This window comes from Nipponia nippon, unplaced genomic scaffold, assembly GCF_047370975.1.
Source record: "Nipponia nippon isolate SJK-2023a ecotype South Korea unplaced genomic scaffold, ASM4737097v1 scaffold_1, whole genome shotgun sequence".
In the NCBI taxonomy this organism is placed as follows: domain Eukaryota; kingdom Metazoa; phylum Chordata; class Aves; order Pelecaniformes; family Threskiornithidae; genus Nipponia; species Nipponia nippon.
This window is the reverse complement of record NW_028262290.1, coordinates 110,893,723-110,911,156: the sequence shown is the minus strand read 5'-3', so window position 1 is coordinate 110,911,156 and position 17,434 is coordinate 110,893,723. Positions and strand designations below refer to the sequence as shown.

Genomic DNA, 17,434 nt, shown 5'->3' with positions numbered 1-17,434 from the left:
GAAGCATATGCTGACCTGGATTAACTTGTCATAGGGCCATACTCAAGAAGCTGAGTATCTGGACTTTTTACATAAAAGAGTCCACTCCTGTTGGTTGACCTAGGAGAATGAATAAAGATGCCGTGGTCATGTCTTTCCTCTGAGTCACCCAAAACTCCATCATTTGGATTTCTCTGATGTGAAAGGCTGTTTCTCATATCCAATACAGAAGTCTGTGGTACCCTAAGATTGCTGTTGCATGTACCTAAATGACATAGTTCCACTGAAAGCTCCAAATAATGTAAAATTAAATAAGTCTACCCTATTTGATTTCTTTATCTGAATCTGGTTTTAGTCTTATTTGTGGTCGGCCTCTAAGAAGACTGGATAACCCAGACACAGAAATTACAAAAATTTGCTCTATGTATTAAATTGGCATTACATTCAGCATGAATTCAGGTTCTGCCTGCACTTTTAGGAGTCATTAGTGCTTTGCTGAATTTTCCCACACCTGCTTAAAATATGTTGGTTGCAGTGCATGCTGCGAAGTGGGGTTACTTGGCTTATCATTAAGGATAAATCCCAGCTGCAGAGATCTAACAAATCCAGAGGAAGAATTCAGCAAATATGTTCTACTTAGTCAAAAGCGCTTGCTAATCTTTGTCTCAAGTATTTCTTTCACTGTACAATGTGCAACTGGTCAGCTTATGTAAGAAATAGATGAGGGAGTACTGATTAATGAAGGAACTGGAAAAAATGTGAATAGTGAAGAATATCAAGCATTCAGAGTATTCAATATTTAAGGTCACTAGAAGGTTTTGGAGAAGGAGTGGGAGAAGGAGTGAGGAAGAATAGGGTTTAGGGTTCAATGGAAAGTGCCGTGGGGAACTGTGGGCTTTGGGAACAAGAAAGAGCATAGAAGGCTGATGAGTAATTGAGCTAGATGGGATATATTATCTCATGGTGTATTAAATTCCTTGTGGTGATTATCCTCAGGATGTTAGAGTAGGCGTTGGTTAATGGGAGACCAGGGAGAGGGATTTGGGAAGAACAGGGGAGTATGCGTAAGAGCAGGGTGGGATACTGGAGCTAGATGGTGAATTGTTAGAGGTTGGGAAAGCATTGTGGGGAAATATTGAATGTTCCTGCTGTATTCTCATACTCCTTCAAGAGCATCTACTTTTGACCGTTGTCAGGGAGCATTCTAGTGTACTGAGCCACTATGGGTGTTCTTCTGCTTTTATGTTAGCTTTTATAGTCTCTGTGAAAGGGTGAAGGTTTGTCCAGGTGTGGTTAGCTGGCAAAAGAGAACAGAGAGTAGTGCCAAGCAGAGAAATATGGAAATAGCTTAGTTGGAAAGGCAGGTCTCGCTGTGGTAACAGATTGGTTAGGCCACCTTAGGATAGGGGCAGAGAGGAGTTAGAAGGTGGTAGGAGCAGAAGCTAAGGATGGGAATCCTTAGTTCTGCTCTAAAATCCTTAATCCCCTGCTCTAGAACAACTGTGTTTTCCCAAACACAAATCTGTTTTTCTGAACTCCTGAGGTTAAAAAGCATCTATTGCCCCAGCCCACTGCATATCTCACCCTGCTCCCTTCCCCCCCTTCACCCAGCTAACTTTGCTCTTAGGTTTGCTAATGCTTTCTGGCATGGGGATTTGGTTCAAATATTGCAAAATATAGTGGAGAGCTTTTGATTGGGTGGCACTACCTGTGATGTGTCATGGTTGCACTGCAAAAATTGATTAAAACAACAAGTAACTTTGTCTAACAATCTAGCTTTTCTTGAAAAGTGTGGTTGTCTCCAGAATTTTCAGTACATTTTAACAATATAGGAAGTTTAGTATTGTGTTAGCAAGTTGGCTTTTGACTGGAGAGCCCTAAAATGAGATGTAAGCAGAATAATTTCTCAAAGATTTCCTCCACGTTTGTATCTGGCAGTCTGGTATCTGCCCCCTCTACGTACCCATGGGAAGAAAAGATGTTGGGGGCCAGCTGTTTCTTGCAGCTTGCCAATGGGGTCTGTGTCATATCAATAATGTCAGTCATTCACCGAAGTAAATAATAAATAATGTGCACATCCAGAGAAATGAGAGATATTAGAGGGAAATGTTACATACAAAGATGTACCTTAGATTTAAAAAGTTTCAAATCTCTGTGTGTTTGTAAAATAAAATGATCCTAAGACACTTAACCAAAATTATAGTTCATTTTTCAGCTCTAAGTTTGTGTGCTACAGACTTGGAGAAGGTGCAGAATTCATTACATTCAGCACAATTGTCTCTGCCTTCAAAGAGGAACTAAACCAGGCTAAGCAGTACTGGAGCCACTAAAATCTCAATAATACTTTTTGATAGCTAGTTATTTAATTTTAATTGAATTATATTGCACAGACATAGTTCAACAGAGAACCTAAATATCCCAGTCAAGATCAGGGCTGTGATGTTCAAGGATCTGCAAACAGAAACCACCATGTGTTTTCTACCACATTATGGGAAACAGTTTCCACCCAAGAGTTAGCTAAGAGTTTAATCCTGCAATTAGTATGCTCTCTGCCCAGAAACTATCACTTGCAGCCCAGCAAGACAGATGGATTTCAGATTAGAAAGAAAACTCTCCCACAACAGAGTAATGCACAATTTATCAGATATAACTTGGGACAGTGGTTCATACTTCTCTGAAGCAGCTCTGGGAGACAGGATATCAGAAAATTATTGTTTGTATTTCATTCCAATACAAAGGGGGGCCCATTGTGTCAGGCACTGTATAAACAAATAGTAAGAGATGACTCCAGTCCCTAACATTTTATAATCTAAATAGGCAAGGCTAACACAACTGTACAGGAAATACAAGGATATGGCAAGGGAATGTGATTTGCCTGCGATCACAGAGTTGATTGGTGATAGAGCAAGGAGCCAAATCCAACTGTTCGGATTCCCAGCTCTGCAGTCTGTACTACGGCTGACCTTACTATTAGATGACTATTAGTTTCTTCTGATGAGTTTCTTATATTTTCATAATTTTCTTTTGTATTTGATGTTATTTGTTTGTCAAAATTGCTACACAGAGAATAAGCCCGAGCAGGAAGCTAGTTACCCTACTTACGTGAAAAAGAACAAAGCAGTAATAGATCTATAACCAAGGTAGATCTAAATGTTTGTATGTCATAGCAAACAGTTCTTCTTTAATATATATATATATGTATGTATATTAAAAAAGTGTACCATCAAGGATTACTTTAAGCAAAAATAGCAGCTGGCTTTGAAATTAATGAATATAATCTGTAACAGGTACATATATAAAGCATGAAGTAATTCCTGGCATTCTTCAGTTGATACGGTATCTGAAAGTTGGGGAGAAAACATTAGAATCCAGGAAAGCTACACAAAGTATTTTATTTTATGATTTTTTTTCCTGCAAGTGGATGAACAAGCATTACAAACATGCCCTACACCTGTAAGATCTAGTTATATGGCAGGTAACCAGGGAATATTCTGTGTTTTCAAATGAAATCTGCACATTGAATCAGGCAGAGAACAGCTGGCTTAGAAATCAGCCTGAGAATCAGAATAATCTATGAAAGGTATTTGTGTTAGCATTAAACATTTTTGCATGCTGTCAGTGCAGAAGATAGCCTCTGAGCTTTGTGGATTAAGGAAGTGGCTGGTACGACTTTCTGGAATTGGGCTGCCTTGTTAAGAATGGAAAACTCAATTAAAATCTAGTTATGAGAAAGCTATGTGAGCCCTTGTGATTTACTGCTGCACAATGCAGATTCATATTTTAAAAGGCAGAGTTTTCAGTAAAATTCGTGTCAAGTTACTAGGGAATAAGGTTATGGTCATTTCTGCAGTACGTCATTGCTTTTTGAGCAAGAGCTATATACTGATATGCATGTGTATCTGATAAGCAATAGAAAGGCAAATGAAAATAAAAAGAAACCATTCTTTAATAGCCAAATACAAATACACTTGGAAGACTAACTAAAGCACAAACTAGGGAGATGCATTCCTGGATATAAGAAACAATTGATGATTAGACTTTGTCAAATTGTACTGTGTTCAGGAGCAATCTACCAGCACCAAGGCAGAGCAGGCATTCACTTACTACAGCATCTCTGATTCTAATGTTAGGATGTGAATCCCATTTTTTCCACAAACTGGAGTTGACACAGCTACTTCGAATCTACACTTTAGGTATGTCATTGCAAACTGAGTGTGGATGCTTTTCCCTTGGATTTTGCTTGAGATTATGCCTGTACAAAATCATTTACATTAATTCAAAATAGGAAATTATAAGAGAAAATTAACTAAAATCAGATTAACCAGAAAGCTAAAATTAAATAGAAACAAAAACTGTTAGTATGGAACAAAAGTGCCCACACACAGACTTGCTCCAAAATAACTAATTGTATGAAGTAAAACCAACTGTTATTTTGGTTCCAGTTTTTGTGTGCAGAGAAGCCCTAGGACCTCTGGCAATTAAAATATAATTGTTCTTGTGATGCAAATATTTACAGCCACTCTAAGGCCCTTTTAAATTGCTGGTGCAGCGTAAAGTAGACACAGCATTGCTGAAAATGAGGCCAGAGATAGCGAGGCCAGAGGCAGCAAGGCCCTTCATATTTTATAAGGATTTTTAGTAGACAGCACTTGCCAATCATATGAGGTAAAAGAAAGGAGAGGAGAGGTCAAAGAGTTTGCAGTGAAAAAGCAGATTGTGGAAAGCAGAAGAAATACAGTAAATGAAAACCCACAAGTACAAATGGCAAAGGATCAAAGGTGAGGGGCTGTGTAGGAGGGAGGTGCTACTGATGCTCCCAGACATTCAGGGATGGAAAAATTCCATTAAAACCAAGCACCTGCTGCTTAAGATTAGAGCTTCAAAATTACAAACCATGTCAGTAAAAGCATTTTGCTTTGCAGTTTAAAGGAGAGCTAAAGGAAACAGCCAAAGTATTAGGAGGTGGAAAAAGAGAGAATGGGGAAATATTTTAATGAAACTGATCTGCGCACATTTAAGGTGGGATATTGCTTAGGCATGGCTGGTTTCAATCTGATTTTAATTTTTGTTCCCCAGCTTTTCAGCTGTCTTCTTGAGCAAAAAGAGACTTTTTCGTTTAGTTTAGTAAGGGGATAGGCAACCAAGCTTTGGATGGCTTCCTAACCTTGTGCCTCATTCCTCTTCATGGGTGTGTCTGACTCTTAAATTTCTCTTTCTTAATCCTACTCTAGTCTTTGTGGGCGAGGAGAGATGATTTCTGACTCTTTTGCCCATTGTAGGGCAGGACGCAACACTGAAATCCCTTCTGATGGAGTAAAGTCTGCAAATGTTAGAAACCACAAGAACTTAGATACAGAACCAGCCTATACTTAACTGACATACACACGCTGACATCAGCGTGCCCGCACAACCAAAACCAAAGTGAAGGCTGCTTGGTTTGAAACGGCTGTTTCTCCTGCCCCATACTGCTTTGATATTTGCAAGCTGATGAGCTGAATATCACATGTCAGGGATTGGCAGCAGACAATGGAAAGCCAAAAAGCCGTTCCCAGTCCTTCACACTGAGACAGATTTGATCAAATTGTCACTTATAAATCGGTGGAAAAAACCCAGCCTAATCTGCAGTGTGCCCTCTCTCTAGTCCCACTCCCAGGCTCCAATTTAAGCACTCGGTTTCCCTTTAAAGAACTTAAGATTAATCTGGTGATTGCTTTTAAATAGGAAATAGGAAAAACGAAGTTGCTAAAAGGAGTTATATGTCTAGAGTTTTACTTTCCCCTGCTCAATGAAGCACTATTCGCTCTTCTTGTCTACTTTGAATACCAGATGTCTCTGCACAGTCAAATTGAGACATCCTGAAAGATTTTCAGATGTCCTCAGCTTTTTCTGGAAACTGGGCCCCTTTAAAGATGTCTCAAGTATGACACTCAAAAACAGAGTCGTCCCAGATTGCACAGTGCTTTTCGAAACTCAGCCAAGACTTTTAGTAGCCTATGCCTCAAGGAGTCTGGGCACCTTACCCAAAAAGAGCTAAAAATGTAATTTGCAGTTCTTCAAGTAATCCAAAACAAAGTATCAAATCCCTTCCCATCTTCCTTTGCCAGGGAAAGTCCCTGTGCACTGGAACTGGCCTCGTTCTGCTGCACAAGGGACAGCAGAACTAAATGGAGGGTGGAGTGGGAGAGCTTTTGGAAGAATGAGCAGGCTGTGCATAGTGCTCAGCCCTACTTAATCACAGATGCCTCACTTGAGAATCGCGTTCCAAATATTTCCATGGTGCTCAAACATAGAGTTACCTGGCTGTCTTCTGTGCTGAAGAATTTCAACCACCAGAATTTCCTTGGCCGTGCTGCAGCTGATGGCTTTTTCCATTATTTTAATACTCACTCAGCATATACTTACTTGGTGTGGGTCAATAACCAGGCAAGAAAATATCAACCGACTGTTGAATTTTCCAAATGTGAAGGTTTATATGCCTGTGTATCGCGGCCACAGAGGAACAGTCTAAAGATGTGTAGAATAAATGTGCGTGCCAATAAGCATACAGCACATGACAGACACATGATTTGACGTCTAACTAAATGCCTGATCTTTGCCTTTTTATAACAATACACCCCTTTTGAGACTTAATCCTTTGGCCAAAACAAGGGGTTGTTGAGGAAAAATTAGTCAATGTAAAAGTCTTAAGAAGTGATTGAAAATAGTTCTGCTACAGGTGGACTGAAGAAGGCTTTCACTTCTCAGTTTCTTTTTCCTAACAGGCTAAGATGGATGTCGTAAGACATTAATCATCCTAAATAAATGAATAAATCATACAGATGGGTTGTGGCGAGGTTAGGGAACTAAAGCAAAGCAATGTAATAGACTGCTGCTGTTGTGAACCATTTGCCACCCAGCTCACTTTCCATTCTAGCTACCAACTATTGCTGCCAAAGGAGCTGTTACAGTGGGTTTTAATACTATCAGACAGGAATGCCAGGTAGACTTGTGGAACAGACACCTCTGATGTTGAAAAGAGACTTAGAGAAGCATGGTTGGAGCCATCACAAATAATCATCTTAACATAAATTCCCATTACAAGGTGTACTAAAGAGTTGGTCTGCTCTTTAGAGGTATAAAAAGGGGACATAGAAAAATGCTTTTTCTTCTGTGCAATAATCTGTGCCCTGTTTTGGTGTCCATGCTTACAAAAGGGTACAGAAATAACTAGACAAGGACAGGCCACAGAAAAATGTTCCCTAGGAGCTGGAAGATCAGACTTGTGAACCTTGTCAGGGTGTTTGGGAGCGATAAACGCATTTTCAAAAGTTGCTTAGGAGAATGTTTTGAATATTCTTTCAAATTTGTGTTAAAAGAAGGCCCAAAGGTTTTTAATTTTTAGTTATTTTTACCAGTTGTTTGGAAAAAGCTTAAAGCCTCCTACCCTGAAAAAGTGCCGCTTTAGTGAGTAAGCGATTAGAGAGAAAATTATACCCAGCCTTAGGATCAGGCTGTGTATGTTCTTCAGTGTGCATTGTCTTGCATCCTAAAATTAAGAGACTAGAATCAACTTCAGGTATCCAGGCTTCAGCTGGTTGTCTAAAGAATAAGGAAGAGCTCGTCTGCAAGGAAGAGCTCATCTGCTCCCACTCTGATGATGCACAGCTGGCCAAGAGGATTGCTTTTGCGGTCTCTGAAGAGCCAAAGAATCGAACCTGTAGCTGGAGACAAGACACAGGAAAGGACAAATTGGTGTACTGAGGAGATAGAGGAACTTTCTGGGTTGGTTGGCATGTCTTATTCCAACATGCAGGGTCACACTAACCACAAGGCATGGGACTTGGAAATAGTTTTCACCAGGCTCAGTAGGAGGGCCCTGAGGAGCTTCTTGCCTTCCTTTGCAGCTGGGGGCATGATTCAGCTTGCAGGATCATGTGAGAATGTTGCAACTAGGCAATTCTCTGTCCTTACAAGGGGCTCGTTTCAGGTAGCATTTTGATTTTTCTTGTTCCATACTAGGAGCACACTTCTCACTAATTACTCTCCTTTAAGATATAGTAATTAAGGCCTTTGGGTTTACTGTAAAAGATGTCTACATGAAACAACATGCGGCTTGACCTCCTAAGTATCAGAGGAGGTTCAGGTAGGCCACCTTAACCCCAGCCCTGTGGTGTGGAAACAGTTTTGCTTATGGGCATTTCAGAAGTTCGTGTTTTATGCCCAGAAAGAACCGTTATGATCATATAGTCTGACCTCCTGAGTAGCACAAGCCTTTCAGCCTCACCCCATAATTTCTGCATTAGGTACATATCCTGTGGTTAACCCGCATCCTGTGGTGGGATTATATATCGAGTTTTGTATTGATTAGATTACGACTTGAGACAAATTACGTTTTTAGCTTGGATTTCCAGTAGTTTAGGCTTGCCTCTGTAGGTTTTTCAGGGCTTCTGAAGTTTTGAGTTTTGCAGGGCTTCTCCCAGTTACTCTTCTTTGCCATGTAGTTCTTCAGCTCCTTCCTGCAAGGGCAATTTATGTTAAACTAAAAGTCTTTTAACTTCCTTGCCTTGAGCTTGCATAGCCTGAATACACCTTCCACAGTACTGTAGAAAAGATGCCTAGAAGAAGTTGTTCCATGAACACTGGAACTAAATATTGTTTTCCTTCAGCCTTACATCTTTTATAAACCCTATAAGTAATCCTTAGGAGAACCTGAACTTTCCTCATATACTTTTTGCCTTGCTGCGTCTGTACTTACTGGTGAGTCATTTGCAGCCAAAAAAGAATATATGACAGCAGAGTTCTTTGGGTTTTTTAACATCATCAGGGCAGTAATTTGGGTGTCTGTCCTTCAGCAGTTGCCAATTTTCACAACAGTGGTAGGAACTTAATTTTCCTTGGGATTTCTATACTTTTGTCAAGATTGACAGGTTCAGAAGTTACTGTGTGTGGCAGGGACAAGGCAGACAAACAGATGATTAGAAAGACAGCACAGACACATAAATTTGTTTCCTTAGGAAATGGAACTACAGATTATTACCTAGGGAATTTACGGTTCTTTAAAATTGCTACCTCTGGGTATTCTTACTAGTCATCTTCCTTCCTGTCTTTCTTTGAATCTTCTCTTAAGGTCTTTGGGGGTTTCGGGAAGGAGTAGGACCATGTGAGTCTGTACAAAAAGTTAGGCCAAATTTTCAGCGTTGTGAGGCGATACATGTGGGAAGCAGTAGACACCACCTTACTGCAACTTTCTTAAAGCTTTTTGGTGCCAAGAGTCCTCTCGCAAAATTGTGTTATTCGAATGGTGTAATTATGTGGGATTACTCTCAAATATGCAACCAGAGTGACTGATAAATGATTTCCTTTACTCCAGCAGTCATGCAAGATTAATTAGGTGCAGTCAGTATGGTGACACTTTGAAAATGTAAAGCGTTATATAAATGTTGAGTGGTATTTACACTGATTATATCCAGGATGTTGGTTGATAGGAAATACATAAAATGTTTTTTAATGCATTTCTATATATGCAGCTTCAGGTAAGAAAGTACTTTTATAAATATACTTGGCAAAGCGTTTTAAGAATTCTGTAATGGATGCTTTGAATGCCTAAGTGTGGGTTTAAAAGTGGTCTGATTGAGACACCCATCTATGGCTATCTCATAAACTATGTTTATGCTCTGCCTGTCAACCCCTTCCCCTCGCAGTGCTCCAGTTTTTACATGCTCAACTCTTGTGACGTTGGACGGTCTTCGTAGCTCTCCCATGGCAGTCAGCATTGGCCAAATGAGAAAAAGTAAACAGATGGCTTGTAGAGATTTCTAATATTGATACTATTTACTGCCCTACTGATTTGACTGTTTACTACTACTATTTACTGATTTATTTGTATCTGTGTTTGTATGGCACCTAGAACAACGTTTACTTTTTTTTATTACCATCTGAAAAAGTTTGTCCATCCTCTCCACTCTGAGTTACTCATTCCTACTCATCCTGCCAAAGTTTTCCACCCTCTCAGCTGTGCTGGATGCCAAGTGAACACTTTGTGTGGCTGTGCTCTGAGTGGGGGAGGAAGTGGAAGCGGCAGTGAGGGAAGGAGGAGCAAGTCTTTGAATATTATCTCCTTAATTGCTTTGTTTCAATTCTATTATGAGTTGTTCTTAAAAGGTAAATCACCAGCTCTAATGTAATGCAAAAGGAAAGGATTTTTCCCAGCGATTAATTAGATTCCTGAAAAGTCCCCCGAGCTCTCAAACTTTCGGATCGGTGGTAAGAAATAGAAAAATGTGGGAGTTCCCCAGTTAAGATGGAACGGATCATTCATTCTGGAGATTTCCCTGAAGCCTGTGTGCACCACTCATACTAGCAGGACTTTTTAATGAGCTTTTTTGTCTGTGCGTACGTTTCTACTTTGTATTTCATCAAGGGGAAGAAGCCTGGTGTAAAGGCAGTGTAGCCAAGGGGTGCTATGCTGTGTGCTCAGGCACCCCATCTTCTCAGCTGTGAATAACAGACTGACAGAAGTCATGGCTGGCACCAAAAGGAAGAGACCAGACACTCAAAATCAAGTCTCCCTCGTCTACTCCTGGTAACACATCCCTGCACACATCACTGCTAACTGCCAAATACCCTTCATGGCAGCCATGAAGCCCCTCTTGCTGACTTATTCTGTATTGTTTTCCTTTTCATTGCCTTAAAAGTCACTGCTTGTTTCCTGCTGATCCTTCTTTAGTCCAGTTTCATAACCAGCTGACTGCAGGCTGCAAACACTTGACCTGTAGCGTACATGGGATCTGGATGCAAATGTATTGGCTCTGGGCCATCGCTATTGACTGTTGTTGATATTTCGTTGGAATTGCAAAACCGTTATGTGGCAACATCGTGTTATTGGAAGAGGCACAAGTGTTTGGTTTGTTTTTGTGTGATTCCTACGTGTATATGAACTACACTGTGAGCTGAGGTAGGACTAACAAATGAGTGGTGTTGGGTTTCTCATTGCTCTTTTTTGCAAATGTAGATGATATGTTGCAAGCAGAATGTATACACATAGCTCAAACTTCCCCTTTCTTTTCATTGTCCCACTTGAATAATAACAAATAATCAGGACTTTTCCCTGAGCTTGGCTGTCCCCAGGCCTGATTCCCTCTGCATAGTTTGAGAGTTAGATTGCTTCAGTATGCTCTAACCGGTGCTGTAGAAAAAAATGTTATCCAGTGACTGCTGCACAGTGCTGCAGGACTGCTATTTGTCAGCACAAAGCAAAAATTATTATCTTTATCCACTCTTATATACTGTGCTTTGCACCTTTTAATATTCAAATTCAACTTTAATTTCTGCTACTTGTGGAATAAAACTGACTTTGCTTCTGCAATACTACTATTTGCAGCCCAAAATCTCAGCAATGCCCAGTGACAACACGTTGCAAAGACTGCTGCGTGTTTCACCTGTTTAGGGTGAATGTTCAAAGGCATTTCATTCTTGCAGGGTCCTTCCTGTGGACCTGTTTCAGTCTTTTTATCTCATTTTTGTCTTTTGCTTTAATGTGCTTAGTATGTCTTAACCTAATAGCTCAGTTTGATGCCTAGCAATACTATAGTAGATAGGCATTAAAGAAATAGAATTTATTATGATGATGCTGAGTTCAAGTACCAGGGAAATCTTCAAGGTATCTTGGTACAGTTGTCATTGTGGTTGCAACTGATACAAATTTTGATTTATTGTTGCAGTATTAACTCTTCTATGTTATGTGGTGTGCACAGCATGTATTTTAGCAATGTGCCAAAGTCAAAGTGATAATAATAATGATGATAATGATAATAATAGAAGGTTACCCTAGAATTTAAATGTGGTGGAAGAGCTCTTCGATTTACTGGCAATGATAATCAAAGCAAAAAGAGAAACAGGGTGCTTTGAATTTAACAGGACAAAGGTAAATCACAGCTACCACTCATTCCTTCATTGCTTTTTTTCAGGTGACAATATGTGTCCCTTTAACTTCATGGCTGAATTGAGTATAGCGTCCTGCTTACAGCCAGGATGCACAGGTGGCTGCTGTCTTACCTCCTCCAACCAGTAACCCTGCTTCTACCCCAGCAAAGGCCTGTTTTCATCTGCAAGGCTCCCTGTAACTCACCCACATGCAAATGCTTCTGACCTTAATTAAAGCAGTTCACCTCTCTCTGCCTCAAGGGATAGTTTCCTCATAAGGCAGTTGTGTTTAATTAGCATTTGCATAGCATTCTGCTGGTTGCTCTCTGGGAGCGTTGTTCCGTAGGAGCGTGGGATTGCTGAAGCCTGACTGGCAAGCTTTGCACCCTCCTAATTGACACAGAAGCCAAGTAGAAGTTACACAAGGAAAGAACAGAGAATCGTTAATGATGGATCATTAGCAAGTAGCTCCTTTGAATGAATGTAGATAACTTTATAACTCTATCAAAGTGAAAAGTAGCATGATGAATTATGCATCAAACAATAAAAGCTCAAGGAAGACACTGGTTTTATAATTGCTGTGCAATTTTCTAGCATGCTCTAGTTTGTAAGATTAATTTCTTTGGGAAGTGTGAAGCATTCTATGCCTGTTGTACACTTAATGTCGATTTTGTTTTTCTCTCATTAGAGGTTTTATTCTGTGTCTTTTGGTATCACTGCAAAAACTCCCAGGGTTTGAGATACGCCATTTTTATACTAGGAAAAATTTGCACAAGCAAGTGAAAAATGTATAGCTACTAAATTAGTTCCTTTGAGGGCTTGCTGATTTCTCAGAATAAAGAGTTCTCAGATACACACACCTGAAATAAGATTGCTTTATATCTATAAATTATTACATTTTTTTAAATAGAAATTGCCTAATACTTTTGTAACTACATTGAATTTCTAGACTAATAAATCTCTAAGGGGCATTTTTCCTCTGAAATTATCTTCAGAAGCATTTCAGTTGGCACAGATAGATCATTCCTGTGGCTTGCACTAGTGCCAGTTCAGCCCTCAGTTAGTCCTAGGAAGAGGAATTGATACAAATATTGCCTAGTGATGTCACCTGTCCCTTTAAAAATCTACTGATCTCTCACTTGAGATTTCCTCTGAAAATTGAATTGAGTGTGTTCCAAGTGAGTACAATTAGAGGAATAAGTTAATAGGAAAGTTTTCCCTGATGTGAGCTCTTTCTTAGCTTTCATGAATATTAGTGGGTGAAAGGGACTGTGAGAGATCATCTAATCCATCAGCAAGCCCCAGGGATCAGCCATAGGATCAGCTGTGCTAGAATAATTCTTGTTCCTAAAGACCCGATTGGTAAGACCTCTGCAGCCTCCTCACATGGCCTGTTTCAGCATTTTGCTACCCCTGCCGTTATAAAAGTTTATTTTCTAGTGCCTAACTTCAGTTTCCTTTGTTGCAATTTAAATCAATTATTTCTCATTCATCATGGACATGAAAGAGGATTTACTTCTTCCTTGCAGAAAGGTCGCATGGATTTTTTGGGGGGTTGGGTTTTTTGGTGGTGGTTATTTTTTACATTTTTTTAAGACGGTTTTGAAGACTTTTTTTCCCTGGCCTTTCTCTTCAGGTCCACAATTCCACTTTGTTCAGTCTGTCATATTTTCTCTGATCATTTTGGCTGCTGTCCTGCAGAACCTCTTCAGGTGTTCCAGATGGCTGTGCAGTGGGGGCCCCACACCAGACACTGCTCCAGCTGTGACCTGCCAACTCTAACTAGAGCAAAAAGATTATTTCATGTGTCCTGCAGGCTTCTCTCCCGTTTGTACATCCCTGTATGATGCTTGCCTTTTTCGCAACAGCATGATGTTGTTGACTCATCTTCACTTTGTGATCTAGAATAACCCCTAGCTATTCCTACCTCGCTATTTGTCCCCTACCCTGTATTTATATAATTAAATGTAGTTCCTCCCCCTTGATGTCACTGAATTTCACCCTGTTTTATCAGCCCATTTCTCCAGTGTAGCCAGGTCATTGTGAAATCTGCTTCACAGTCAGTTTTAGCTTGAAGTCCTCAGAAACCTGAGCAGGTATGATCCGAGTTCCATCAGCCAACCCACTAAAAATATACTGATCATTGCTTCATCCTGAACAGATTCCTCTGGAGCTCACTTGAAACATTCTTTTGTTTTACAAGATCCCAGGTAGCAATTCTCTGAATATGATTTCCCTCTCAGAATTGCACCTGGCTTCGGATTTACCTAGATCATGTTTTTTTAGTGAGTTTATGGAAAACAGCAGAGAATTTTCTTTCTGAAAGTCAAATCTTGATCTGGCATCCTAGTGGTTGAAGGGTCATCTCACCTGACTTTAGATGTCTGGGTGGTAGAGGTCTGCATCTAAGGCACTTGTCTACCCTCTCCTTTATGAAGAAACATAGGTGATCACAATTCATCTGGCCAGGTTTAGTCATTTACCAGTGTCTCAGAAGAACTACACTGTAAGTGTGTCTTTTCATCTGCAGGGACTCCAAAGGGAGTCTAAGCAGCTAAACATGTATATCTAGGCTATTGGCGTCTAAAGTTAGGTAGGAGGTATCTCACCTCCAGCCCTTCTCCTGGTAGAAAGACAAGAGATCGAGTGTACACTATTTGTTCTAAATAGATGTATGCTGGCTGTTACTCATCTCCTGAGTACTTTCATTGTCATTATTTGTTCCAGTATTTAATGGAACGTGAAGTTTAAATTATTTGGTCCACAATCCCCCGGTTCTACCTCCTTTCCTTTTTAAACACAGGAACGATACCTGACCTCTTCCAGGAGCATACTCATCAGGAACGTACCAAATCAGCTTGAAAAAAACTGTTTTTCTCAGCACTCTTTATCTTATTTTGTCCTGCTTGGAGGTGGATATCTTTGCTGTATTAACCATTTGATTATAGTTGATGAAGACTGTTGAAAAAATGGCATATTTTGGCGGGCCACATGACCTTTGTCAGCATCTCTGCTCAAATAAATAGTAACTTCAAGTAGTGAACTTCCCTACTCATGCCCTTATAGGATGACTTCTTGTTCTGGTTCATTTCCCTTGCTGGCTGATAATCCTGTTTCTTCAGAAATAAGTCAAACGCTGTTCTGCCTATTAAAATGCCCTATGTATTTCTTTGCATTTCTAAGTAAAGGTATAGTGTCATAGGCAAAGACATAACTACATAAAATTTTTTCTGTAAATTCTTTTTGATGGTATAATAAAGACCATAACTATGAATAGAGGAATCCTTTTGCCAATTGTCTAAAGCATCAAAGGTTGTTGAATTTTGTATTAAAGAAAAGTTTTCAACTGACAATTCAGGGAATTATTGTCCTCTATTTCTGTATAAAACAGTTAGTCTTTCTATGCATACACTGTGTGCATACCTCAGTTTTGATCCTAGAGTAAATCTGGCTCGTTCTCTCTTCTGAGACTGATAGTAATGGTATAGCCAATTGTCTGCAGGGAACTGCACTGAAATTTCTGTTCCGTTCCCTCGAGAGGATTGCTAAAAAGTGAGATCTGACTACCTGCAATAGACATAAAATTCTTCATATCATTGCCAGCTTCCCTAAGTGATTTCCACCTTTGAAATTATTCTTGCCAGAGTAAATAAACCATTGTTGAGTTTCTTACAGCTGCTGCTACCTATATTTTTGATAGAAAACATAAAACAAGCTGGGAATATCTTTGCTGTACATGATGTCAGTTCTGCGTCACCGCAGGATAATGGAGCACGCTGCAGAGGTACTTGAGTTGTTGCTAACTGGAGATGGTGCTTCCCATCGTCCGGTGTGCTGCTCTGACATCACTGACAGTGTCTCAGCATGACATTTCATTGCGTTCTTATGGTTGAGCTGCCTCCTGTTGTAGATAGTGTGGGGATTTCTGCACCACATCCCATGGTGTGGTCTGGGCATTGCCTGTGTCATTCAAGTGGCAGAAAGTGGTAGACCTGTGATGTAATATGACTCAGAGCACCTTGACATAGATACCGCTGGGAAGAAGGGGAAGACTTTCTTAACGTTGGGTGAATATTCAGCAATTCTGCATTTGGGTAAACTGCTTAAAACTGGCTTATTGGTACATTATTGTGAACTGGAATTTTTTTAGTCTATAATTCCAGAATATAACTTTTCTGTGATAAGGACTGTGATGAGACTGCTGTGAAAATGAGATACTTTCCTTTAAACTAACATAGACGCTTCAATATAAATATGGGCAGTAACTCTGGAAAATAATTTCCCTCCTGTCTGCTTTTTTTACAGGACCAGGTGTCAGATACAGTGAATTTGCTGTGTCGCATCCCAAACCACCTCCGCTTGTTGGACAGCATACAGTGGAGATACTGAAGGGCATGCTGGGGTACAAGGATGATGCCATAGAAGAACTGCTCCGCACTGGTGCTGTGGCTCAGCATGAGGTCAGATAAGGAACATTAGCTACATTCCTTCACACTGAGTTCACATTACTTTGTCCTCTCTTTGCTCCCTTCAGCTTCCCTAATGGGACTCAAAGAGAAGACATAATTTAATTCCTAATTTTCTTCCATGTGTGTTTGTATGATTTTAACACTGATGTATCAAATAAACAATCTCACACTGTCTGAGTGAAAGATTTTCTTGGGACGGGTGGGAGTAAATGTAATTATACAGTCCTGTGTGGCTACTCATTTTCTGTACTTCATATGGGAAATGGAGTTCTTTATCATAATTACAGTAATTGCCTAAACGTTTGTCCCCAGAAAGACATAATGTTAGTGAAAAGAAGCAGAACCTTAAAAATCTGTATACTAGATTCTCCACTTGCAGAAAGCTGCCTTGTACAATTATTTTAGTAGAAAATCAATTATGTACAAATTGATGGTTGATCTAATTGATTTTGAACAGAATCATCAGTCATTAACTTTTTGTTCATCTCTATTTTAAATCATGGGTAGATTAACCATTGCAAAACTCACTTCTGTTCCCTGGCATTCCCAGTTACCAGTATGTCTTTATATTACATTGCATGGTCATGACAATCCCAGCATGTTAGCAGAAATAAGCTGAAATTGGCACAGTTCTTCAGTTATGAAACAAACCTATTCCAAGACCCGTTGAGAGACAAACTATGGTTGAACAGTCTTTTGTAATTTTATTCAGAAAGGCCCAGGGTACTGTTAATTAAACATCGATCCACACAAAACCACATGCTGAATGTCAAATACCAGAACTAGCCAGAATTCTCGGTCTGGTTCTGTGGGTAGGTACTGATCCCTGTCTCTGATTCTAGTTTCCCTCCAAAGCACCTTTCACTGTGGAGAAAACACAGGTTAAAATCTGTGGAAAACTTTTGACTCAGTCCCACCCCCCGATTAAAATATGGTGAGAGTTGACAAACCTTCCTCAAATTTGGTAATACCATATCCTGCCGTAGAGCTGCTCGTAAGAGTAAGGCACTATGCATTGCAAGAAGGTGGAAGAATATGATCCACGGCAAATAGTAAGGAAAAGATTAAACAAGAGCCATTTATTC

The 17,434-nt window shown here is 39.9% G+C and overlaps 1 protein-coding gene across 3 annotated transcripts in view; it reads left to right on the top strand.

Moving 5' to 3' along the window:
• Positions 1 to 16,523, top strand: part of SUGCT (succinyl-CoA:glutarate-CoA transferase) — a 338,027-nt gene extending 321,504 nt beyond the window's left edge. For all 3 annotated transcript variants that reach the window (XM_087737833.1, XM_087737823.1, XM_087737866.1), the window contains one exon: positions 16,186 to 16,523. In XM_087737833.1, coding sequence (XP_087593959.1) covers positions 16,186 to 16,349 — 164 coding nt within the window. In that variant the 3' untranslated portion in view covers positions 16,350 to 16,523. The remainder of the gene's footprint in view (positions 1 to 16,185) is intronic.
• The last annotated feature ends 911 nt before the right edge of the window (positions 16,524 to 17,434 follow it).